This window comes from Sparus aurata, chromosome 21, assembly GCF_900880675.1.
Source record: "Sparus aurata chromosome 21, fSpaAur1.1, whole genome shotgun sequence".
In the NCBI taxonomy this organism is placed as follows: Eukaryota; Metazoa; Chordata; class Actinopteri; order Spariformes; family Sparidae; genus Sparus; species Sparus aurata.
The window spans coordinates 7,170,674-7,195,545 of NC_044207.1; the positions used below are offsets into that span (position 1 = coordinate 7,170,674).

A 24,872-nucleotide genomic window follows, 5' to 3' on the forward strand; every position below is an offset into this window, starting at 1 on the left:
GTACAAAATCATGAATTGATCAGGAATTTTCAAGTAAAAAGTGTCAGTATCGGTATTGGTATCGGCAATACTGGTCCTGTATTTAATTGGTATCGGATCGATACCAAAATTTGCAGTATCGCCCACCCCTAGAGGTTACCATCTCCTTACTGTTAAATACAATAAAGTGCCCTTCTACAAAAAAAAAAAAACCCCAAACATTAAATGTTACATGGAAATGGAATACAATCGTCACAAACTGATGTATGTTCATATCCTGTGCTTTCCCTACTCTGACATATGTCTGAACCTTTACAAATAGAGTGAAGGAGACGTAAGTCAAATCAGTACACATCTGCAGTTCTGCAGAGAGGGCTAATAAGGCACTCTGTATAAAAAAACATGTTGTAGAGTAGTTTTTCAATTTAAATTGCAAATTGGGGACATATGCATTTTGTTTATTGTTTGGTACTGATATTTAGTATGATTCTTTTTTTCATCCTGATCCTGTAACCCAGTTTATTCAGCATTAGATGTTGTGATGAAAGCCCAACTAATTAAAGCCACAATCTGTCCCATTTTGGGACTTGCAGCTAAGTATTAAAGGAAGTAAGTTGAAGAGGTGGCTTGTTTACCGGGGACAGATAAAAGTTGTATTTATTGACTGAGAGTTTAATTTATACAGATGACAGATGACATCTCACTAAATAATCCTCTCCAGTATTGTGAAGGAGGACAGGTCCTTGTTATTCACTCTACATGAGTGAGCCGAGTGCTCTTGATTAACGAAGGTCGGGTGCTATCAGTGAAAAATGACTTTTCAATATTATCTAGTAGTCATTTCTCTTTCATTGTTTAATGAATATATAACAACTCCATCATTTCAAATGAGCTACAACATTTAAATTTGTGAAGATACAAAAAAAAGTAATCATAATCATAGGATAACTAATAGCCTGATAAAGAGGGTCTAGCATTTTAATTTATGGTGGAAATGCAGTTTGTGTTAGTATGATTATACCAAGTGACCGAATTCAAAATAACGTCAGGTAAGAACTTTGACCGAAATCAACACAAGATTTTAACACTTACTTTAATAATAACACTGACCGTGATCAAGTCGAAATCATGTTTTAAAAGTTGTTATTTTTAAAAAAAGGTATTTTTATTGTTTATTGTTTTATTGTTTTTATTTTGATGCGGGAAATAGGTTTCCATACCTTACAACTGTAGAGGAGACATGATCAGTGGGAAACGAAAAAATGGAACCACAGTTTTCCTTTTAGCAGCGGAATGTTTTAACAGACGGACCACGGACAACTAGCTAGTTAGCGGCCGCTGGAAACAAAACTGGACTTCTCATGTTACCCAGTTAAATCTTGGCCGTATATAGTTACCCGCATAGCTAAACACCTCCGTTCAGTTTTGACTGGTGACTTACGTGATCCGAAGGCTGAGACTTTCTAGGTGAAGATGGGAGTACCGAAATTTTACCGATGGATTTCCGAGCGATATCCTTGTCTCAGTGAAGTTGTCAAGGAACATCAGGTAGGAAACCAAACCAGGGCTGAATGTCGTTAGCTTCAAAATTCACTGTCGCTTATAGCCGCGGCGTTAGCTTAGCTAGCTGTTGGCTATCAGCAAGCTAAGTGAAGCGGGCCGGGGAACTTTTAGTCCGCCTAGCCCACCAATGTTTTTGCCCGTCGCCAGGACAGCTCAATTGTTGTCAAACACTTCTGACTCCTTTATTTTATAAATTGTATAAGTAATAACATAGACGCTGTCTTCCAAATTCCAAGACTAACTAGCTTGTTATTTTGGTCTTCCACCTGTACACATTTTTAGCGTTGAACTGGTTAAAGTGAATGTAACTTAGTAAATGTGTTCCCACCGGATAGTTTAGGTCTTCATTGGGCAAGAGCATTCTGTACAACATTAAAGCCCTCACAGTCAGCTAGTTGGCTAACTTACTTTACGTTTAACAACATATGTGCACAGGCTGCAGCTAGTTATTGCTGCCAGCTAGCTAACAGGCGCCGTGCCTTACAATGTTTGTGAAGTTGTTTATAAAATGAAACACTGGACCCATGTCGTCAGTCCGTAGGTGATACTGAGGGCAAACATTTTAGTGAGGTGACCTGACTTAACTGCTGCTTGTTATTTGTGCTACTTCTGCGGCTCTGGATTGGACTTTAGCGCCTTATAAGAAAGATAGTATTTCAGTGCTTGAGCAGCAGTTTCATCAGCTGGACGTTGCTCAGTCACTCATGTTGCGTAAGACAGCATCGATACGTGAGGACAGTTTAATGCGGACAGCCACATATTTGATAGATACGGAAATATGTCGCGTACACTTATCTGACACTTAAAGTCACCCTCACGTCTATGGCTTTCATAAGAGCCACTGTGTTATTTAACTCAACGGGTGTTTAGTAACACCAACAACATGTTGAGTAACATTGTTACTAAACCTAGATCAGTCAACACAGATGTAAATATTTGGCAGAAAGTTTTTGTGTTCTTTATCTCTATCAGGCCGGGGGAGCCTTTTGGGGACCGACAAAGATGAACTGACTCCTTCCACAGAAACCAGGGCTCAACAATGAATCGGAACTCTGTTGAACTCACAGCAAATTCTAAATTGCCAGTGCAATATTTGTCAAATGCAAAATCGTAGTCAAATACTATTTTGAATAACATGGCTGTGCTTCAGAGATGTTCTGGCCTACACGTTATATTCTCCAGGCTTGAAAAAACACACAATTATACCTTTTTAATATGTTTTTAAAAATGAAAATTTGTATTATTGCATTTATCCTTTCCCATAATCATATCACAGTTGCATTATCAGTCAAAAATAATTGCAATTATATATATTTTCACAATTATTCAATCCTAATAGAAACATTTGTGTTATATATGTTAGATATGTATTCTAGACCGTCGAGGGATGTCAATCCATTTGATAAAATTGGTCGCTTTTAAAGATAAAAAAACAATGATAATCATAATGTATTATACATACTAACTGCTAACTAACTAACCTGTTTTTTCCCCCTCTTTCATTCTTCAGATTCCAGAATTTGACAATCTCTATCTGGACATGAATGGGATCATCCATCAGTGTTCCCACCCGAATGACGAGGATGTCCACTTTCGCATTTCCGAGGAAAAGATTTTTGCTGACATCTTCCATTACCTGGAGGTGCTCTTCAGGATCATCAAGCCTCGCAAGGTCTTCTTCATGGCGGTGGATGGCGTGGCACCGAGGGCAAAGATGAACCAGCAGAGGGGACGGAGATTCAGGTAGAAATGGACACAGGGTGAACGAATAATGGAGGAATACTGTGCTCTGATTGTTTTGAATGGGACAGCTCAGGTGTAAAGCCCCTTGCTCCATGATCTGTGTGTCTGTTTGGCATTGTAATGAAAAGGTGAACACAGGTTACCGTTGCAGCCAAAATGTTGTTGTTGTTGTTGTTATTATTGAATTTTTTTGGAATGGCTTTATTAGTGACACCTTCCCGCTCTCTCGGCCACTAATGTGTTCTCTTCTTTATCTCAAACACAAGTCAAAATGTCAAACATAGGGTGCTGAAGTAGTTTTTCTTGAGGTGACCAAATAAAGAAATAGAATTTTCTTAACATGTTTGCATCATGATGTTGAATCTCAAGTGTAAAAAAAAATGCCCCATTCTCTTTTGGTTATCTAATCAAGATGACAGTTCTGCTCGAAAAGATATTTATACAATGTCAGGTATAATTCTGTGGCAGTGATGTTTGTGGTACCACAATTGTAAACCTGGCCCTCCATGAACCGCCTAATATGGCAAAATGAGCCCCAAATAGACTGGAACTGAAATGCAATGTTTGCTTTGGTAAAGACTGAAGGAACCAGACGACGGACAGAATAACAGCCTGAGACTGTGAGTCTGACCGGCTCCTTTTTTCTATCTGCCTGTGTTTGTGTGTGTGTGTGTGTGTGTGTGGGTGTGTGTGTGTGGGTGTCTGTGTGTCTAGGTCTGCAAAAGAAGCAGAGGACAAGATAAAAAAAGCTCTGGATAAAGGAGAGGTGCTTCCCACAGAGGCTCGCTTTGACTCCAACTGTATCACTCCTGGTAGGAATCTCAACCTTTAAGCAAAGTGCACATCACACAGTGACATTAATAAAAGCAGCTGTAGCAGAGCTTGTACAGGTCGCAGTTCAGTTCCGGGAAGGGAAATCAGTTTATTCTAACCTCCCTCCTTCTTGTACTTCTTCTTCTTCTTCTTCTTCTAGGTTGACTTTTTTAGATCTACTAAATAGATCGTCTGCCATCTGTGACAGTTTCACACATGAACACATCAGTAAATCCTAACACGTGGCAGGAGTTCAGCTTAGTTGAATCTTAGCATTTGCCTGTTTGGTTAAATTAGTTTTGGTGTGAAAAGTTGACATACAAACTGGTGTGGACAAATCAACCAGACCACGACGCTTCTTTTCCGACACTCTCGTTCCGTGCAGAATTTGCATCAGTTTAGCATAAATTCAATTTTACAATCGGCACATAGATTCAGTCGTAGTTTTAAGGAAAATGTCCTAAAAAGGACCTTTTTGAGCAGCGTATATATTTCATAAGGTTACATTTTTCCTGATTCTGTCAGTCCTTGGTCTTGCACTACGCACCTGTCAATCTTAAGGTGTGCAGAAGCTGTACTCACCAGATTAAAAAAACAACTCTTGCCTCATGTACTGACATACACCTTAATATTCTCTTCTCATGAGGTTATTTCAAAGTGTATGCATGTCTTTTTATATAAAATGCAATATTTTTTTTTTCCTGATCTGGTTGTTATCCCCAAAAAACATTGATTCGTTGTATAGATGTTGAATTAAGAAATAAATAGTGCACTGATGTAAAATTGGTACTCTGTAGCTGCACATATCCTGATGTGAGTCGTAAAGGAGCGGCAGTGATTGCTGAGGCCATTCTGATGAGATGTGGTGCAGATGCATTTTTTTGTACAGGACGTATTTTATACAACGTTAACATGTCCAACGTAAATGTGTCTTTTTTGAGAAATCAAGCATCGACTCCCTTTAATCACACATCCTTCTCTCAGGCACTGACTTCATGGCACGACTCCAGGAGCAGCTCGAGTATTTTGTCCACAACAAGCTCTCCACCGACAAGCTGTGGCAGAACGTCAGAGTCTACCTGTCCGGTCATGAGGTGTGTTATCTGCTGTTAACCCAAATGTCCATTGATTTATTTCTGTCCAGCCAACTTCAGTGTTGCTTATACTTTGTGTGTTTCTCTTCCTAACAGACTCCAGGGGAGGGAGAACACAAGATCATGGAGTTTATTCGCTCTGAGAACAGGAAGCCCAGTCACGACCCCAATACCCGACACTGCCTGTACGGCCTGGATGCTGACCTGGTAGGATCTGTGTGCTTGTGAACTTGGGTGATGATGTCTTTGTTGCTCAAACCATCTTTGGATGATTACACTATGCTGCCTGTGTTGTAGATGATGTTGGGTTTAACCAGCCATGAGCCAAACTTCTCCCTGCTCAGAGAAGAAGTCCGCTTTGGAGGAAAGAAAAACCAGAAAAGGTGAATTTCTTTAATGTTTAAATCAGTGTAACATGTCTGTTCTTCTTCTCCTTTTTTAACCCCTGCTCTGTTTTTGTACTTCAAGGATAACTGCCCCGGAGGAAACAACTTTTCACCTACTTCACTTGTCTCTCATGAGGGAGTACATCGACTACGAGTTCTCTGAGCTCAGGGTGAGACACACACACACACACACACACACACACACACACACACACACACACAGATGACTTATGGACACAAAACGTGTACTTTCCATGCCAGGGAAGTTTGGCAAAAATGTTTTATGTCTTAATGTATTCCACTTTAATACACTACATGTAACCTGTACTCTGAACATGTGTGTGTTTTTTTTTCAGAAACACATTGGTTCTGATTATGACTTGGAGCGAATAATAGACGACTGGATTTTAATGGGCTTCCTCGTGGGAAACGATTTTATCCCTCACCTCCCTCATCTTCACATCAGCCATGACGCATTGCCGCTGCTGTACAAGACCTACATCAGTGTTTTGCCCAGCTTGGGGGGTGAGACACACACACACATGAACTGATCAGTTGAGCGTTGCACATAAATATCAAGTATTGATATACAATGCTGAGTTTCTTGATACAACATTCCAAAAGTGACCTGCTTGCTTCAAGTGTTGTTTATGTGGGTCAAGCTTGCTTGCACATGTTGGCTGTATTAGTATAGAAATGTGAGCTGCTTTTATAGTGCATTTTAGATGTAATAACAACACTGAATCCTGTTTGCTGACTCAGGTTATCTGAACGAGAACGGCCACCTAAACCTCAGAAACTTTGAGAAATACCTGGAGAAGCTGTCTGAGGTGAGAGAACACTGTAAAGTACTTAAAAAAAATTCCACTTTAAGAGAAATCATATATTATAACAAAAACATTAAGAATAGGTGTTTAGTGTATTTGTGCAAAATGTTGCATGAGTCCTTCTGTCTGCAGTGAAATTTCTCCCAAAATTATTGTAAAAGTGAATTCATGTAAGTTGTTGTCAAGAGGGCATGTCATTGAGAAACCACCATAAAGATCTGTGACACTGTTCCATTCTCTTCCCCTTTCTTTCTCTCCTCCAGTTCGACCGGGAACATTTCAGTGAGGTGTTTGTGGACTTGAAGTGGTTCGAGAGCAAAGTTGGCAACAAGTACCTGAACGAAGCTGCTGGACTGGCAGCAGAAAAGGAAGCTGCCAGCAAAGAAGCCAACAAGAAAGAGGTCTGCTGTTTTGTCCAGATTTTTATATATATTTTATACAAACACTGATGCAGTAACAGAAAATGTATCCCAACATTCATTCACTGTTTTTACGTACAGTCTCAGTCACATAACCCTGTTAGTAATAACTCATATAATTTGCTGTGTGTGTTGGTGTGTGTGTGTGTGTGTGTGCAGGATTCCGCCCTCTGTCTCGCAGCTCTGACATCATCAGAAAAAGTGATTGGAGAAGGAAAAGGTGATGACGAGGAGGAGGAGGACGATATGTTTGAAACGGAGTTCAGACAGTACAAGCGCACCTACTATATGACCAAGATGGGCGTGGATGTGGTGTCTGAGTGAGTGTATATAGATATACAAATACAGTACATAGTAGGGCTGGGTATCACCAGGTACCTCGCGATACGATACTATCACGATATTTTGCCCACGATAACGATAATATCACGATACAGCGATTCTGCGATAATCGATATATTGCAAGAAATTTCATCCACGATACATCACGATATCTGTGTCACTGAAGAAATTCAGAATTTATTGACTGCACTGAATCCATTTCACAGGAATGACAAAACATTGTCAATCAATTTCACATGAATGACAGCCAAGTAAACAAAGAGTATATTGCACAGTGTCTCTTCTTAACACACACACTGACTACAACTATCATTAAATATCTATATGTGTGGGTTTCAGAGCTACTTGAATCATTTTTTAAATTTTATTTGGTAGTATACCTATGTTTGAATTAAGATAAAGCTGTCCTCCGAAGAGTGGTGGTGGTGGGCCAAAAAAAAAAAATTTTTTTTTTTTTTACAATTTTTAATATCGATATTTGGCACCAGTGTATCGATAACGTACCTCAAGACGAAATATCGCGATATATCGTAGTATCGATATTTTGGCACACTCCTAGTACATAGAGGAAATAGACTTACCACAGGAGGCAGAGTTCCTGAATATAAAAGAGGATTATATCCAGGTCTACCGTTTATGGACATGAATAAAACACAATACAGTGCATGCAGTGAAAAGGCAGCCAACCCTTGCATGGGTGTCTAAAAACGACATGAACCAAGTCATGCATGTTAGCACTGATCTGTAAACAATATATTTGCTACCCATACATCAATTTATAATTTGTAAGTGACCCCTAAAATGTGTTTTTATTCTCTCCATTTCAGTGAGTTTCTAGCCAAGCAGGCCAGGTGTTATGTGGAAGGTATCCAGTGGATCCTGCACTACTATTACCACGGGGTTCAGTCCTGGAGCTGGTGAGAATTTCTTTCTCATATGTCACTGACTCCCTCCTCTCTGGTTCCTCTTATTTCAGTGACCTGGGGAAGTCAAGTCATGTATTGAATTAGTATTCTATTTTTATAAAAAAAAAAAAAAAGATATATAATCAGAACACTTAGTCACATAAAGTAAATTTAAGCCATTACATTTTTGCTTGAGAACACTGAATTCCCCTTTTCTTGTTTTCATTCCTCCCGCTCACTTGAGTTTGCTCTTTAAATCGGCTTTTAAATAATGAGTGTATGTCTTACTAGGTACTACCCCTTCCACTACGCTCCCTTCCTGTCTGACATCAGGAATATAGCTGGGTTAAAGTTGACCTTTGACCTTGGGAAACCCTTCATGCCCTTCCAGCAGCTGTTGGCAGTCCTGCCTGCTGCCAGCATGGAGCTGCTGCCTCAGGCTTACAGGGTAACACACACACTCTCTCACACACATATGATATGTGTCACTATGTATGGAACCATATGTAGCAAAATGGCAAAGATTTTCATAATGATATGCAAATATTATGGTCTGTGCAAGATCCAAACATGTGATAAAGAAAGATGAAGATAATATTTTGTGTGTTATGTTGCAGCACCTGATGACGAGTGAGAATTCTCCCATTATCGAATACTACCCTCTTGACTTTAAAACCGACCTCAATGGAAAGCAGCAGGAGTGGGAGGCAGTGGTTCTCATTCCCTTCATAGATGAGGTACACACACACACGCACACACACTTGGCCACTTGGTGACAAAAACAATGCCACAACTAAGTTTAAAAAAAAAAAAAAAAACATGCTCATGACTGGTATAATTATATGTGTTTATGTGCTGTGTGTTTATTGAACAGAGATGCTTGCTAGCAGCCATGGATCCCTGTAATCACAACTTGACTAAACAGGAGAAGGCCAGGAACTGTCACACAGAGTGTGCAGTCTACACATACGACCAGGAGGCTGACGTCACATACAGCTCCAGCCTGCCCCAGCTGTTCCCTGACATCATCCACTGCCATGTCAGGTAGGTCCACACACACTCCCCCACAGCCTGGTTACTGATGATACATGACAATAAGGTGACTTTCTCTTTAATATCACAAATCCAGTCTGTTAGATCCAGCAGGATACTTCACATTTCGAGCAATAATTGTGAAATGGAATTACACAGATTAGTATGAAATAGAACGGCTAGATGTTTTTCACCCTCACTTGGAATGAAAGGTAGTTAATAAGTAATGATGAAAGTACATTTGTCAAATCTATACATATAGCATCAATAGGGTAAAATGAAAAAAGTCTAACAAAGCTGCTTTTTACATGAAGAGAACAGTAAAGGCAAGAGGGGTTATTTGTAATGTGTCTGTTATAGGAAGGAGCACATCCCCATGGATGCCTGGTATGTACCGTTGGACCATGTCTCCAGACCCTATGACCGCTCATCTCTGTACTTCTGTGGCTTTCCCACACTACAACACATTAGGCACAAGGTAAGTGTGTGTATGAGTATGTGAATGGCTGGATTACATTGAAAGGTTTGAAGCCCCAACTGATGCTTTTAGCCTTCATTCTATAATGACACAATCTCAGTTATGACTTGTTTTATTTATGGAGGACTACTTGGAAATAGAATTGTGAATGATGAAAAATGATGACAAATGTAGAAACTTGACTGCTGCAACTTTTGATGGTCTCTCTGTCACTTATAGTTCTATAAGAAGAAGAGCGGGGTGGTCGTGTTCCAGCAGAGCAGCAGAGGGGAGAACACCATACTGGATATCCTCCCCAGCAAGGAAGGAGAGGCGGTGAGCCTTCTGTTTGATTTTTACTGATCTCACTTAATAGACACACTGGTAAAAATAATAATTGAAATCATTTGATTATTGCAAAGGTCCAATACTAAGTCTTACGCCATTGGATACTGCAGTGATACAAGTTTCCTCTAGATGGAGCTAAAGAAAAGTCACAGATATCTCCAATAATTGATTAGTTTTCTAGCTTTTATATCACATTGTGAGCGGGACAACATGCAGTAAATCACCTCAGCAATGTGCAAACATTTCAATAGTTATGGAATATACAATGTGTGAAAACCTCTTCATCAAAAGCGCAGAATTTTGCAACTGGCTGATCTTTTCATAACATAACCGTCATTTAAAAAAAAGGAGGGAAAGCTTTAGTTTGTTCTGTTTCAGGCCGTTTACAGTATATCAAATATAAATTCAAATGTACCGTCTCTCTGTTTCTTGTCGTGTTTTTTTTTCCTTTTTTGGTTTTAAGGTATGTGATGATGTTGCCACACAAGTATTGGGGAAGGCAGTGTTCGTCAACTGGCCACATCTAGAGGAAGCTCGCATCATTGCAGTGTCAGATGGGGAAGTCAAGTAAGAATAAGTGCTGGCTGTTAATGTGTTTGATTCTGAGACAAAATGTCACGCTTGCTGCATCATTCCGCAGATTTTTGCTTGCTCGGCTTAGATTCTACCCATGTATTCATTATCAATGAATGACTTCAAATGCTGTAACTGTCATATTTTCTATTTTTTGATTTCTTAATCAGTCATTAAGAACTGAAATGAAAAGATTATGTTAATGGAAGATGAAACTCACTCATGCTGACTCTGGTTGTTGCAAATCCTTTAGATACCATCACCGCCAAATTCTACATAAAGTAACTTTAAAGTATCAGTTCAGGTGAAATCTGGACTTCAATCAGCAAATGTAGCATGCATGTCTGTTAGCACAGAGTTTGTCGTGGTTTTTTGGTGCAAAGCATGAGGCAGCTGATATATTGTTTGCCCTGTTTTTAGGTTTTGTCTCGAGGAACCACCTGGTGTCCAAAGGGTGTACAACCGGGCCTCCACTCCTCCTCCAACCAAAGTCACCTGCCTGTCTGACAAGGAGCAGAAGGACTGGGTGAAGGATGTCCAGGGACTCACTGAACAGTAAGGCACCCAGAACAACAAGCGAGACAAAGGGGTGTATCAGCAGCACAGAATAAGGAGAGACTAATTGCAGATGAATAGAGAAACTTAAACAGCAAATAATTTCAAGTGTTTGAGATGAGAACAGAATAAAACAGGAATAGGAAAATTCTCTATTTAAACTGCAGTGTTTTAAGTTAAGGAATATGGTTGAATTTGAATACGCACTTCTAGTGTACTTATACCTCAACTAATAGTGCAGTCGTGTCTCAAGCAAAGTGACATAGTGGGGTGATAAAGGGCAAAATATAGTACATGTAGGAGTAATATGATCCTGTCAGCTGTGACAGTTTTATAATAAGAATTAATCATAAGACACTGCTGTCATTATATGATAATATTATTATGATAATGGCAATAATGATACAGATGAAAACAATTTCTAAACAGTGTAAATATGAAAACTACGGAAGAGGATTAGGGCCACACATGAATTTTTTTTGTAGTTCTGACTTTAAAGTCAGAATTCTGAGAAAAAAGTCAGAATTCTGAGATTAAAGTCAGAATTCTGACTTTTTTCTCAGAATTCTGAGATTAAAGTCAGAATTCTGACTTTAAAGTCAGAATTCTGACTTTTTTCTCAGAATTCTGACTTTTTTCTCAGAATTCTGAGATTAAAGTCAGAATTCTGAGAAAAAAGTCAGAATTCTGACTTTAATCTCAGAATTCTGAGAAAAAAGTCAGAATTCTGAGAAAAAAGTCAGAATTCTGACTTTAAAGTCAGAATTCTGAGAAAAAAGTCAGAATTCTGAGATTAAAGTCAGAATTCTGACTTTAAAGTCAGAATTCTGAGAATAAAGTCAGAAGTCTGCACATGTAAAAAAATTTTGAGTTCTGACTTTAATCTCAGAATTCTGAGAAAAAAGTCAGAATTCTGACTTTAATCTCAGAATTCTGAGAAAAAAGTCAGAATTCTGACTTTAATCTCAGAATTCTGACTTTTTTCTCAGAATTCTGACTTTGAAGTCAGAACTACAAAAAAAATTCACATGTGGCCCTAATCCTCTTCCGTAGAAAACTCACCAGTCTCTGATTGTTAAGTTAAATAAAAAAAAAATTGGAGTGACACATGACCTCTTTTGTGTTATTGCTCATGTGTACGAGGCTTATCCTAAATTGATTTTCCCTTTTGAACAGTTTCCTGAAGAGGAAAGGCATTGTGGTGAACGAGACAACGGTGCTTTTGTACGGCCAGCTGCTGACAGGAAGGAAATACGTCCCCAAAGCCAACGGGGTGGTGGAACTAGAGAAGCAGTGGGCCAAGCAGGTCCTGCCATTTGCCTACCAGACCGTGGTTAAGGTACGCGCATACACATACAAGACAGGAATACACACAACAAAAAAATACTTTGTTAGGGAAAGATTGCAGTCATTGTTATATTCCTGTGGTTCCATGAGGTTTATTCAGTAACATACACACATAGTTGCAGTAGTACTCACACACCATAGTTTTGTTCCTCTGAGCTAAGGAATGCAGACAAGCTGTACTTTAACATAAACTATTCAAATGCCAAGTCTCTTCATTAGCAATGCTAGCTGACAATTTGGCACGCATACTCCAGGACCATCCACGTGATTTTTATAGAGGCATAGCAGAATGAGGAATTGTGTTTCAAACGTAATATTGGTGAAAGAAAAAAAACAAAACAAAACCTCAACCACATTCTTCTTCATCTTCTCAGGACATCAAGGCCTTTTACTCATCTCTGACCTGCTTCAAGAGCTTAGATGAGCTCTTCCCTCCCACGACCACTGTCTTCATGGTGGGGAACCCTTATTACGGTGCCATGGGCGAGGTATGTAAGCACTTTTCTGCTTAAGTCAGACGATCACATCAGTGTAAAAAACGAAGGACGGTCAAAAACAGCTTCTCTGAAGTCCACTGAAGCTGAATCCGAATATAAAATAGTCAAGTGTTATTAGTATGTAACTGTTTGCAGCGTTGTGCGGTAAAAAGTTTTGTCACACGTGTGCTGTTGGTTTATCATCAAGCCACTTAATGAATAATTTTATAATGATACTTACCCACTCTGGTTGGATAACAGAAAGTGAGAGAATGTTGTGTCCCCCTTCAAACTCATCCCAAACTAGAGTACAGTGAGGTGAACGTTATTCAGTAATTGACAGCTGTGATGAAGAAAAATCTGTTGTTTAACCTCTGAAAGATGAAATAATGACTGATGATTTTATTGCAACTTGGATGTTTTTGAAACTTTCCTCCTGTCATAATGCTTTTTATCAGGCAAGATTTCACAATTGTTCTTTGATTATTATGTGTCATTTGGCTTGTTGACTTATCTCTTTTTTTTTACTTGGTAAACAGGTACAAGACTCCAGTGATGTCATCAAAGATGGTCGGGTTCGAGTTGTATTCAATGTGCCGCACGAACCACAGCTTGAGACCTTAATCCAGAATCAGCATGTAAGATGCATGCACACACACACACACACACCTGTAAAGGCATTTAATCGTGTTGATTCTGAGGATACTTGCCATGCTTACACCATTTGTGCCTCACATACGTACTGTCTGGCCTCCATGTGTTTGTATTTTGTAGAAGTACTGTGTGAAGTACAGTCCTGGATACGTTCTGGCATCTCGTCTCGGAGTCACCAGCTACCTCGTCTCCCGCTTCTCAGGAAGCATCTTTATTGGAAGAGGCTCCAAGAAAAAGTGAGTGTCCAGCCACCTTACAACATTCATTTAGTTGTCACTGTTCTGTGAGTGGACCCAACCTGCTTTGTGACTATCACTCTCGCAGGCATATTTTAAAAACATTAATTCGCCATGACTCTTCAGGCACCAATGTTTTCTTCTCCATTATTTGCAGTCCTTGTGGGGAGCAGAAAGCTAACGTCGGTCTGAACCTGAAGTTCAACAAGAAGAACGAGGAGGTTCCGGGGTACACCAAGAGGACGGAAAAGGAGTGGCTCTACTCTGTTGCTGTGGAGGACTTGCTAGCAGAATATCTGGACAGGTAAACGAAAAAAACAGTGTGAGAAGATGAGAACTGTCCCCTCTCTATTCATCTGCCATTTGACCTGATGGTTTTTATGCTTTCTCTAGATTTTCTGAGGTATTCAACGCAGTGTCCAGAAACAGCCACGACGATGTTTTCTATGAAGATGACATATGGCCTGGATTGGATCAGAACGGGTAAAAAACAAAAAAAAAACAAGTAGATTATTATGTTTAATCCCCTGTGATGTAATGGAATAATCCGAATAAATTAGTTTTTGGAACAAATTAAATTTATTGTGTATTTACTGACAATCCCTGATACTGATGGTCACCCTACAGGGCGGAGAAGGTTGCTGAAATCACTTCCTGGTTGAAAAGTCACCCGGTGAGCTCCGTCAGCAGAACATCATGTGAGCTACAGGTGCTGGACACTGCCATTGTGGAGAGGATTGAGGAGGCGGTGGAGAAAACCAAGGTGATTCTGACAAACACGGCCTCAAGCTGCAGCATCCCTCCTACGGTTGCAGTATCAGAAGTTCTCCCTGTGTGTACTCGCTGTCCTTCCATTGACACACCTCTCTCTATGTTCTCTATTTTTGTGTCACTCGCTTCCCTCTCTCAGGTGAAGAAGAGCACCAAGAAAGTCCGTGTGACAGTCAAGCCTCACCTCCTCTTCAGGGTGAGTGTAATTTGTTTGGCTTTACTGCAGGTGAAGGCAATTTAATCTCCTTTCTGCTGCACTCTCTTCAATGTATTTGGCTGACTTCTGCAGTCTAATCAATAATGAAAATAACTGGTAGACCCTATGTGCAGGTTCACAAAGTACTGAACACGTATTTATAAACACCTGTGTGTACCTGTAGCCCTTGGAGCAGCAGCAGGGTGTGGTTCCAGACCCGGATTCAGAGTATCGCCTGTTTGACAGAGTCGTAAACATCAGGGAGAGCTTCACCGTCCCGCTGGGACTGAGAGGAACAATCATAGGCATTAAAGGAGGTTAGCACATTTGGATTTCTACACACAGCAAGGTTGATGGTCAGGTGCATCATCTAAAGAAGGAAATACACACATTTAACATATAATTCTCAGTTCATAATGTGTGTGTCTTTGCTCTCAGCTGAGCGTGAGGCGGAGGTTCTCTATGAAGTGCTTTTTGATGAAGAATTTGCTGGAGGTCTCAACATCAGGTAATAATGATAGTATAATAATAATAATAATAATAGTGACGGCTGTTCAGAATGACACACTTCTGTTTGAGAGGGATTTTTGAGCTGACTTGTGACTGTTGTTTCATTTTAGGTGTACGTCGCCTCGTGGTTACCGCGTCCCTCCCTGCGCTCTCATCAACCTTTCCCACGGAGGACGAGTGGATCACACCTCCCACAAACTCACCGCCATAGTCAAACCTCAGCCTGCCGCCGCCACAAACTTCAACTCTCAGCGCCAGCTGGGTGGCCTGAACCATTCCCCGCGTTCACCTTTATACCCATGCAGGTAAGAGCGAGCCACATAGTTCTTTTTTCCTGTTTGGAATTTTAAAAAACGAGTCAGATATGTTGTCTCTCAGATCGCTCACCGTGTCAAGTTCCTCTGCCCTTTCACACAAACATCTTTCTGTCCTTATCTGTAGCACAACAACAAACACGGTGCGGTGAAGGCAGCCTCCCAGGGCAACAGGAACTCTCCCTCTAAGGGTCTCAATCAGAAACAACAGGCCAAGGTAAGTGCAGCCTCACCTGTTTTTAGACACTTCTCACTCCTGTACACCATGTCACCATTCATATCAAATGTTCCCCTCTTTCTGCTTCCTCATCCAGAGTAAAGCGGAGTACAATAATGTGTGGCAGGCTCTGCAGAGCTCTGGCCCCCCTCAACAGCCACCCGCTCACTGGCACAATAATGTAAGTCTGTTTGTAAGAGTGTGTGTGTGTGTGTGTGTGTGTCCGGGGGCTTTGTAGTTGCAATTTATGAGCAGTTTTACAGTTGTGTTGATAAATGACAATCCAGATCATAAAGCATATTTCTGGTTTGTTTTGAAATGTCTCTGTGGAATTCTAAAATGTATGTAACTCACCAGCAGCCAACCCTTACGTCCTCACAGCAGCCCAACTTTGTGTGAGACTTGAAAACAGCCCGTAGCTTTGACGTGAAGTAGTGCAGAGTTAGCTAGAGGTAGCAAGGTGATTGACACAAGTCTGTGGAACGTGGGAAACCTTCCACAGAGTTTTTTGTGTTTAAAGTTTAAAACAAAACCTGTGTAATTCCTACTCTAGGAAGGACAGTCACAACAGGATGGAAACCAGCACTCCAACAAAGCTGTGAGTACACACACGCACACAACACATCTGCATACATCCATACTGCATCAAACGGATACGTCAGGTCTTCAGCTCGACACCGAGATGATATTTCGACACATGACTCAACTTAAAAGCGGTTTACTAATTCAGGGTTCGTACGGGTGCTTGAATTCCGTGAAAGTGCTTGAATTTCAATGTTGTGTTTTCAAGGTTTGAAAAGTGCTTGGATTTTAGTTTAAGTGCTTGAAGGTGCTTGACATTATAACTGTCTTTCACAAAATTGGGATCAGACTGGATAGTTTGCTTATTACAAGGAGAAATAAAATCAGTGTGTGTGTGTGTGTGTGTGTGCATCATCACACATGCAGCCTGGTAGCAATAGAGAAGTCTGGCTGTGGAGAAGGTGAATTTGATGCAATTTGGACTGATGACACGTTCAATATCAATAAACTTTGATGAATAAGCGTACAGCTTATACAAGTTTATGTCAAAAAAGAAAATGAGACCCCTTTGTCTCGGTGCAAGTGTGCCTGAAGAACGCCAAGTGGCTTCCCTTTTTTGGATAAAACTTATCTTTAAACTTTAATTTCAAGTTTTTGCTATTGTGAAACATAATTGTAGATGTTTACAGCATAATACAATGTACATAATTGTGATAAAAAGTGAAAAAAAAATAATCATGAGTGTATATATATTCCTGGAGATATGTATTTACCCCAGCGATAAGGTGCTGGAAAATGTTGAAAATGACCCTTAAAAGTGCTTGAATTTGACCTTGAAAAATGTGTACGAACCCTGAAATTGTGTTGGTGAGATTTAGGGCGCAGCAGATACTTTAATGCGTATATGTGTGTGCTTTATGGTCTGTTAATAGACGTTCTAAGTGCTGTATTGTAGGCAGCTGGACTTGTTTCAGTTTCTTGAAGACGTTTCACCTCTCTCATCCAAGAGGCTTCTTCAGTTCTGACTAGCTGGATGGAAGTTGGCAGACAGAGTTTAAAAACCAGCCAACTCTTCTCCAGTTAGTTAGAGCTGAATAAGCCTCTTGGATGAGAGATGAAACGTCTTCAAGAAACTGAAACGGGTCCAGTTAGAATCACCATGGCCTGGATGACTAAGAACCTTCATCAGCATATTTATAGATGTGTGTGTGAAAGTAAAGTCAGTTGGTTTTTTCTGTGTGTTCTTTGCAGGCCCCAGTTGGTGGCATCAGACTGTTGAAGAAAAATGAAGACGCCAACTCCCTTATCCCCACACAGAACACAGCCAATAAGGTACACACACGCTTTTTCAAAACCTACTTTCCTCCCATTTAAACTATTACATTTGCATCTTTGAGCTGTAAGAAACCGCAGAAAGGTCCATGGTTCTCAGGCAGTCCCTTGTTTCAGACAACAGCGGTCAGAATCTTGATTGGTTGTTGTTAAATTTGTCCACAGCGAATGTAAAGATGAATGTCTCCCCACTTCCACGCACCCATCTCCTCACACATTTCTCTCACTCAGGCTACGACTGAGTTTGAGGACCTCATTGCCAGTCTCAAGATCTCCACGGGTAGCCAGCAGACCCCAACCCCTGCAGCTCCGCCACAGGTACCCAGCAGCCAGTCAGAGGGCCCGTTGTCTCCGCAGTCCTTCGCCATGGTGAGTGTCGGAAGCAAAGACTGGTTAAGATAACTTGAAAAAAGTATTTGAGAGGAGTTGCAACAAAACTACCTGTCATTGTTGAACTATATCCTAATTAAAAAATCGCAGTAGTTTCGTGAGGTTCATGTGTGGTCTGTTGTTGCAGAAGGGAACCCTGATGCTGAAGGAGATGCTCAAGATTGACGGTGCTGGAGCAGGAAGTCACTCTTCCCAGGAGGCGGCTAACAGCGCCACCTATGGTGGCCAGCAGCAGAACAGGAGACGATCGTCCAAGAAACTAGGTACGTCACTGATTAATGCTTCACCTGCAAGTTTACTACAAGCAGAATCAACAACCGAGGAAGTCACCTGTCTGTATACACCTTCAGCCATGTTTCATGATCTCTCCCTTTCAACCCATTTTCTCCTCCTACAGCAGCAAATATGAACTCCCCACACGGTGATTCTCCTGCATCAGCCACCCCAGCCAACCTCACCAATGCTATGCTTGGCAGTAAGGTGTCAGAGCTGGCACGTGTCTGTGTTGGGTTGGGGATGGCACCACCTGATTTCAGCTTCATAGGCAACAGACAGGTAACAAGCACAGTGTAGCAGTTTGTCTTTTGCAACACACATTCTTTTAAAACATTTAAAAATCCCAAGTTCTCTTGTGTATTACATTCCTTCTACAGTTTATTGTGAATAACTATACTATTCTACAGATACAGTTCTGCACATGATGTGTCTCTGTGTATGTGTGGTGGCAGTAACATTGTTCTGTCTTCACAGGGTCCAGTCGTGTGTCAGGTGAAGCTGTCCAATGGGTTGATGGTTCATGGTCCACAGTGCCAATCAGAAAATGATGCCAAGGAGAAAGCTGCCTTCTTTGCCCTCCAAAGACTGGTACAACACACACACACACACACACACACACACACACACACACACACACACACACACACACACACACACACACACACACACAAATCACAGCTGCTGTTATTGTTCTCATGTAAAACTAAAGCTTCTCTGCCTGTGTCTTTTGTTCATCCATAGAACTCAGTGGGATCAGGCTTCCCCCTCCCTCCTCCACTATACCCAGGAGTAGGTCAGATACGACCCCCACCCATAGGAGTCTTCAACCAACAAGGTCAGTCATCCAAACTCACAGTTTAGTGTCATAGTCTGTTACTGAGGTTGAGATAGCTTTTACAAATGTAAATGTTTGCAGGAATTGAATTGTTTACCAAAACTTCCAACGCATCTTCTCGCTGCATCACTCTGTTTTCTGTCCTTGTTTCACCTCACTTGTCATGTCCCACTTTGTTTGGATAAAAAGCCATATAAATGAATTAATTAGATCTTTTTTATTTGCCTTTCTTTTTCTCCAGGTGGTTTGCTGTTGCCTCCCCAGGGATACCCCCCTGCTCCTCTGTGGGGAATGCCGTTGCCTCCTCCTCACCACCACCACCAAAGCCAACCATATTACGGAGCAGCGGGAACCTTCCCTGGTGCTGCCCGCCAGCAACCTGCAGCAGGACCACCCATCGGCTCACACAACCAGTTTATTCCGTTACAGGTAGACAGTTGAGATTGATATCCTATGAAACATTTTCTTTGGTGATACTGAACTGCCACAGTCATGGTAACCCATCTTGTCGTCTGACAGGTGACTAAGAAGCGAGCCTCAGCTAACAAGAAGAACCAGGAAACTCGAGAGTTTTACAATGCCAGCCACACCGTGGCCAGAAACCAAACACAGAGAGCCCAGAACCCGCTCTCTGGCCAATCACAGGCTCAGAGCGGCAAAGTGGACCAGCCGCACCAACACACCGCCAACAGCAACCCGTCCCCGTCCAGCCCCGGCCTAGCAGACGCCGTTTCCATGTCAACAGCAGCCCCACACACACCCCCTCGACAAAACAGGCCAGCAACTGGCCACACCCCCGGCTCCGCCTCCAAGAGGAAACACAGAAAGCTGGCGGTCAACTTCGAGGCAGCTAAAGTCTCTGAGTGATGAGTGTGTGTATGTGTGTGTGTGTGTGTGAGGAGAGAGAGGTGTGGTTGGTGTTTTTATGCTGCTCAGCATCTCTGATTGAGACCTCGTCAATGTGAACATTTGTTTTCACTCAACATTTGAGCGTAGAAGCAGCTTCAGTTGGGACGAGGCAGAGCAAAAGTACGTTTCTTTTCTTCCATGGTGCCCTTTAGCAATCTAAATTATTCCTACTTTCACTGTCCTGTTTGCCCTCAAGACAGATATCATGAATCCACTGTCCCTTCGGCTCGTCACTTGAGATCAGACGTCTGTATATGTGTCAAAACCAAAAAATTGGTCCAGCAGGGAAAAAGGAAAAGAAATTAGACGTGTTGTAAACAAAACCACGTCAAATGTATCCGAAACAAAAAGAGAAATGCCGGGAGTGATGTTATTACCTGAACACTCCGCTGTGGATATCAATCTACGATCACGCTTCAGTTCTCAAAAAGAATGAATTGAACGGAATGAATACATGGAATTATTGAATTGATGGAACAGCTGGCCAAAGCTATAAACATTTCTGTATAAAGTTTTCCTTTAACCACATAAGCAGCCCTCTTAGCTTCCCCAGGGACACATTTTCTGAAACAGGCTTCTGACTGTTTCTTATTATTATTGACAACCAAGAGATCGAGCCTCGTCTGGTTAAGAAGCGAGGGAAGAGAAACACTGCCTTAAAAGTGCATCGTCTTCATTAACTGTACATTTTTGGGGGGAAAATCAAAAGTGAGGAAGCGCACTGAAACCAGAGTTTCACTGTGTGCCCAGTGGCTCAGAGGAAGGAAGTCTCCGGTCAGGGTTAATCATTTGCGACCGAGTGATAAATCAAATTTGGTCCGCCCCTGCATTAATGTTATTTTCTTAGGCTCCCTTGTGTCAGTCTTGGCACCGTCCATCTACAATATCGCTGTATATCTTTCTCGCAGAGAGTAATGACAGTTTGGACTTGAGGTGCGGGAGGCTCGGTGGCAGCTTGGACCGAGAACACACACTTTGAGGGCAGGACATGTTGAGATTTCTCGCGCTTCCTGCTCACACGGTGCCAGACAGTCCAGTTCAGACATTTTTTTTTTTTTTACAAAACCTCTTCATTCACATTTGGCTGTTGGTTCTCAGGGCCATGCAGCCATTGTAGAAGCCCTCCTCGTACTCTGTCCTCAGATTTGCACTGCACTGGCAACTACTTCCTGCTTTCCAACTAGGCCTTTATTTGTTTATTAGTAAATTAATTATGAATGAAAACGGGCCTTCTATCATGGCTATCTGTATCTGCATTTATGAGCGGTGTTGGGGTTTGGATCGGTGGTGTTAATCAGGCCAACACTGAGAATCTGTTGTAATGTCTCACTTTGTGGTGTGATCTTCGACCGCCTTTTATTTCCTTCCCACTTCGGGCGCCTTGCTGCAGTTTTCTACTGTTCTTATGCTTTCTCAACGACACCGTCAAAGTGAAAATGAATGCACACTGCTTGTAGAATTATGACATGAGAAAGAATTGGAAAAGTCCCCCCAATACACACATACACACACTACACGTGATGGTGATGTTGCCCGCGGGAGCTGTTTTACACCAGCACACAACCCAGAGTCAAATAGTGTTCCTATTGATATGTTGACATTTTTATAACAGGACCTTGCTAAGATTTGATTTGATAGTTGACTTGTGTTGGACCTACAGGGACCGTTACACTGCCAGATATCAAAAGCAACTAGATATAATGTCAATTTTTCAGTTTTTTTTTAATTGACCAGCACCGGGAGATTGGGGCTGATTTTACACGGGGGCAAAAAAAAAAAAACAACAAGAAAAAACGTTATTTCTATTTTCGTGCTTCCACTAATGTATTTTTTTAACTGCAAAAGATTACAGATTTGTTTCTTTTGAGGTCTTAAATTGAAATACAAACCAACGATTTGGATTTTATTCATTCATTGTCTGAGGATTTCTAACAGCTGACTGATGTCACTGACGGCACAGTTTCTATTGGTCCAAAAATGTTCATTTTAGGATTCACGTGGGATTCCAGAACCACACGCAGCTGATAATTGATGAGCTTTCTTTCCAACTTAATTGATTATCCTCATCAATTATCTCGATTCGGTGCAAATAAAATAACTGCTGTACAGAGATGACATACGGTCTGATAAGGGTTGAAATTGGTAATGTTTGTATCTGTAATTGCACGCCTTGCAGCATTACCAGAGTTGTATGAGAAGAACTGATCCATTGGAAACATTTCTGTTTACACTATCTAATAGAAGTGTCTCGGAAGATGCTTTCCAAAACGTTCTTCTGGATGTTTATTTGATGGGTTTTCTGAAGTGGTTTGGCTATTTTAAATTCTTGGCTTTATTTCTACACCTCTGTACACATCTGGACTTATTCACACAAACACTTGTATATGAAATCTCTCATTTTAATTTTTCTTTTTTTTTTTTCAAGCTATGGATTTTATGGATACCCTTTTTATAGACAGTCTAGGGTTTTTTTTTCTAAGCAATCTGAATAATGATTGTTTCAGTGTTTGTGGTGGAGCTACAGTGAGGGAAGCGGCTGTAGCCACTAGTGAAGCGTCTTTACTGTCCTCGTTTTGTGGGACACATGCATCCAGTATGTCGTTGATGTGTTTTTTTTTTCTGTTATTTTTTTTCTGTTTTAAGGCTGACATCCTCACGCCGACCCTGTGACTCAAGTCTATACAGCTCTGGTGCAATAAGGGGAGGTTTTGAAGCATTTTGGAAAATTGAAGCACACCTGTTGTATCTGTTTTTTTTTGTTTCGTTTTTTCTTTTTTGAAATGAAACAAAGTAGAGAATTGTCGATTGTCAATATGAAGACATAACCTTACTGTTTTGATTCAGGAATGTGCTGTACATATCCATTTAATTAAAGTGAATTTTTTTGTTACCATGAGGCTGCTTCTTTTGGGCATCAGAAACTGCACCCACTGCTGATTGTTTTTTGACAGGTTTTTTTTTCTTTTCCACAAATTTTAATAGTAAAGTATTTTTCCTTTTATTTGACTCAACCATAGGCCGATTCCAGCAAGGTTGAACTGGCTGTATGGAAAAAAAAATGATAACTTTATTTACATAGCAATTTTCAAAAACAAGTTACAAAGTGCTTTAAAAGGCATAAAACAAGAGAAAATGCAGATGCATGTTGCAGTACCTCTATTGGATTTGGTGAGTAGTCTCTGAAAAACAAATGTGCTTATGATAGATTTGACATAGGAATGGCGAATAATGTTGGAAATGGTAAAATCGAGAAATGGGAAGTGGCCACACAGAGTTTCCTGTTAGAGAGATAATGAAGAAGTCATGCAAAAACTGTACCCGATATGCCACGTTCAATAAAAACCACATGGTGAGCTGAATCAAAAGCTGCAGTACGATTTAAAAGAAATAGAATGGATGTTTGGTGATTACCCGCTTCTAAAAGCGTGACAGTGAGATCTCTTGGAGGAGCTGTAACTGTGCTATGCCCCATCCTGCAACTAAATTGAAATATATCAAACAGCCAGGTGCTAAACCTGCAGCTCATATGGTCCATGAGCTGCCCAGGAGCAATTTTGGAAAGTTTGGATATTTGGCAGATGGTATTTAAAAAAAAAAAAAATTTGGATCAAGTGTAGACTTAAGAAGTGGTTCAACGAATGGTCGTGTAGTTCTGCTTCACATCAACAATGTAATTAGATTACAGGAACATCATGATGTACAGATTATAAAACAAGCAATATAATTGTGTCTTAATGAAAGGAAAATTACCTGGACATACTGGCTAAGGTAGTTACTTTGATGGAGACGGGGGACTCAAAGGAAACTCATCACCCACTTTCTCTTTATTATTTCTATATAATAATGCCAAACATGGATCGACAACAACACAACATGATGGCTTGCATGTATGACCATCAGATCTGGGCTCTTAATAGCTAAAAATCCAAAGGATATTCATATTTTAGAATTTGCATTTACTGCTGGTCATGGGCAGTTTTCACCCAAAAAGGGGCGGGGCATGAACCAAGGTCAAAGTTATGGGGTGGGCTGCTCTCATCTGTAAAGGTTATAAAAGCAGCGTGGCCCCTTGATGATAGAGGGCAGTGTGTGGAGTGTGAGCCTCGAGCGAGAGAAGGATACACGCTACAGTGGCTGCTTTCAGAGCAGACTGATGTTAGTGACCAGATAGCAGATAGCAAACACAGTTGCCAAGTCCGCTTATTATAAGTGACGTTGGGCTTGTTTTTCTGTAAAGTCGCTCATAAATATTGGTAGTCGCGGGTTTTTTGGGCTTGTTCTTCCTCGACCCTCCTCCTATTGAATTACATGTCATATTGTTTTGAAGTCCTGGAACTAAAACAAAAAAAGGATCGTAACATATAAAAACAATAATAAATGCAATGATACAATGCAATACATTTCTGGATTCAGGGTGATCTTTATGTGTGTGTGCAAAGTGTTATGATATATATATTTTTTTTTTCTACCACGACCAGAGAAGTCGCTTGTTTTCATAGGCCCGCTTGCTTGTTTCTCTCGCAAGATCTGGCAACACTGATAGCAAAGTCTAGCAGTGGCAGTAAATGTAAATGTACAGTTCAGGTTCCACTTTGGCTGCGAGTAAACTCTGCAGCCCCTCACTGCCAAAGAAGAACTTTTGTTTGAGTGACAGCTATCACTATCCCTGCTAATATTCATGCTATTGCATGGCCATGCTAACACTGATGCTATCACTAATCCATGCTAGTGTTGTAGTTCTTGCTAGAAGGGCAGTCGTGATTGCGATGGAAATAACTACACATGACTGTTAATCACTTCTCCCATTCCCTGTTTAAGAAATGACAGTGACTGTTTGAATTTGAATCCCTC

The 24,872-nt window shown here is 40.9% G+C and overlaps 1 protein-coding gene across 1 annotated transcript; it reads left to right on the forward strand.

Moving 5' to 3' along the window:
* The first annotated feature begins 1,283 nt into the window (after nt 1-1,283).
* Nucleotides 1,284-22,911, forward strand: xrn1 (5'-3' exoribonuclease 1). Its single transcript, XM_030403539.1, is given in 41 exon segments — nt 1,284-1,527; nt 3,053-3,285; nt 4,000-4,097; nt 5,083-5,192; nt 5,289-5,399; nt 5,490-5,575; nt 5,661-5,748; nt 5,935-6,103; nt 6,341-6,408; nt 6,669-6,806; nt 6,984-7,144; nt 7,994-8,083; nt 8,363-8,519; nt 8,689-8,808; nt 8,946-9,115; nt 9,464-9,581; nt 9,801-9,896; nt 10,372-10,475; nt 10,902-11,036; nt 12,213-12,375; nt 12,758-12,871; nt 13,399-13,497; nt 13,634-13,749; nt 13,907-14,053; nt 14,143-14,232; nt 14,377-14,512; nt 14,660-14,716; nt 14,901-15,033; nt 15,155-15,224; nt 15,337-15,541; nt 15,668-15,757; nt 15,855-15,938; nt 16,311-16,355; nt 17,531-17,611; nt 17,843-17,980; nt 18,129-18,264; nt 18,399-18,556; nt 18,752-18,865; nt 19,019-19,112; nt 19,354-19,541; nt 19,632-22,911. Coding segments are annotated over 41 exon segments (5,133 nt in total). The 5' UTR covers nt 1,284-1,452; the 3' UTR covers nt 19,980-22,911.
* The last annotated feature ends 1,961 nt before the right edge of the window (nt 22,912-24,872 follow it).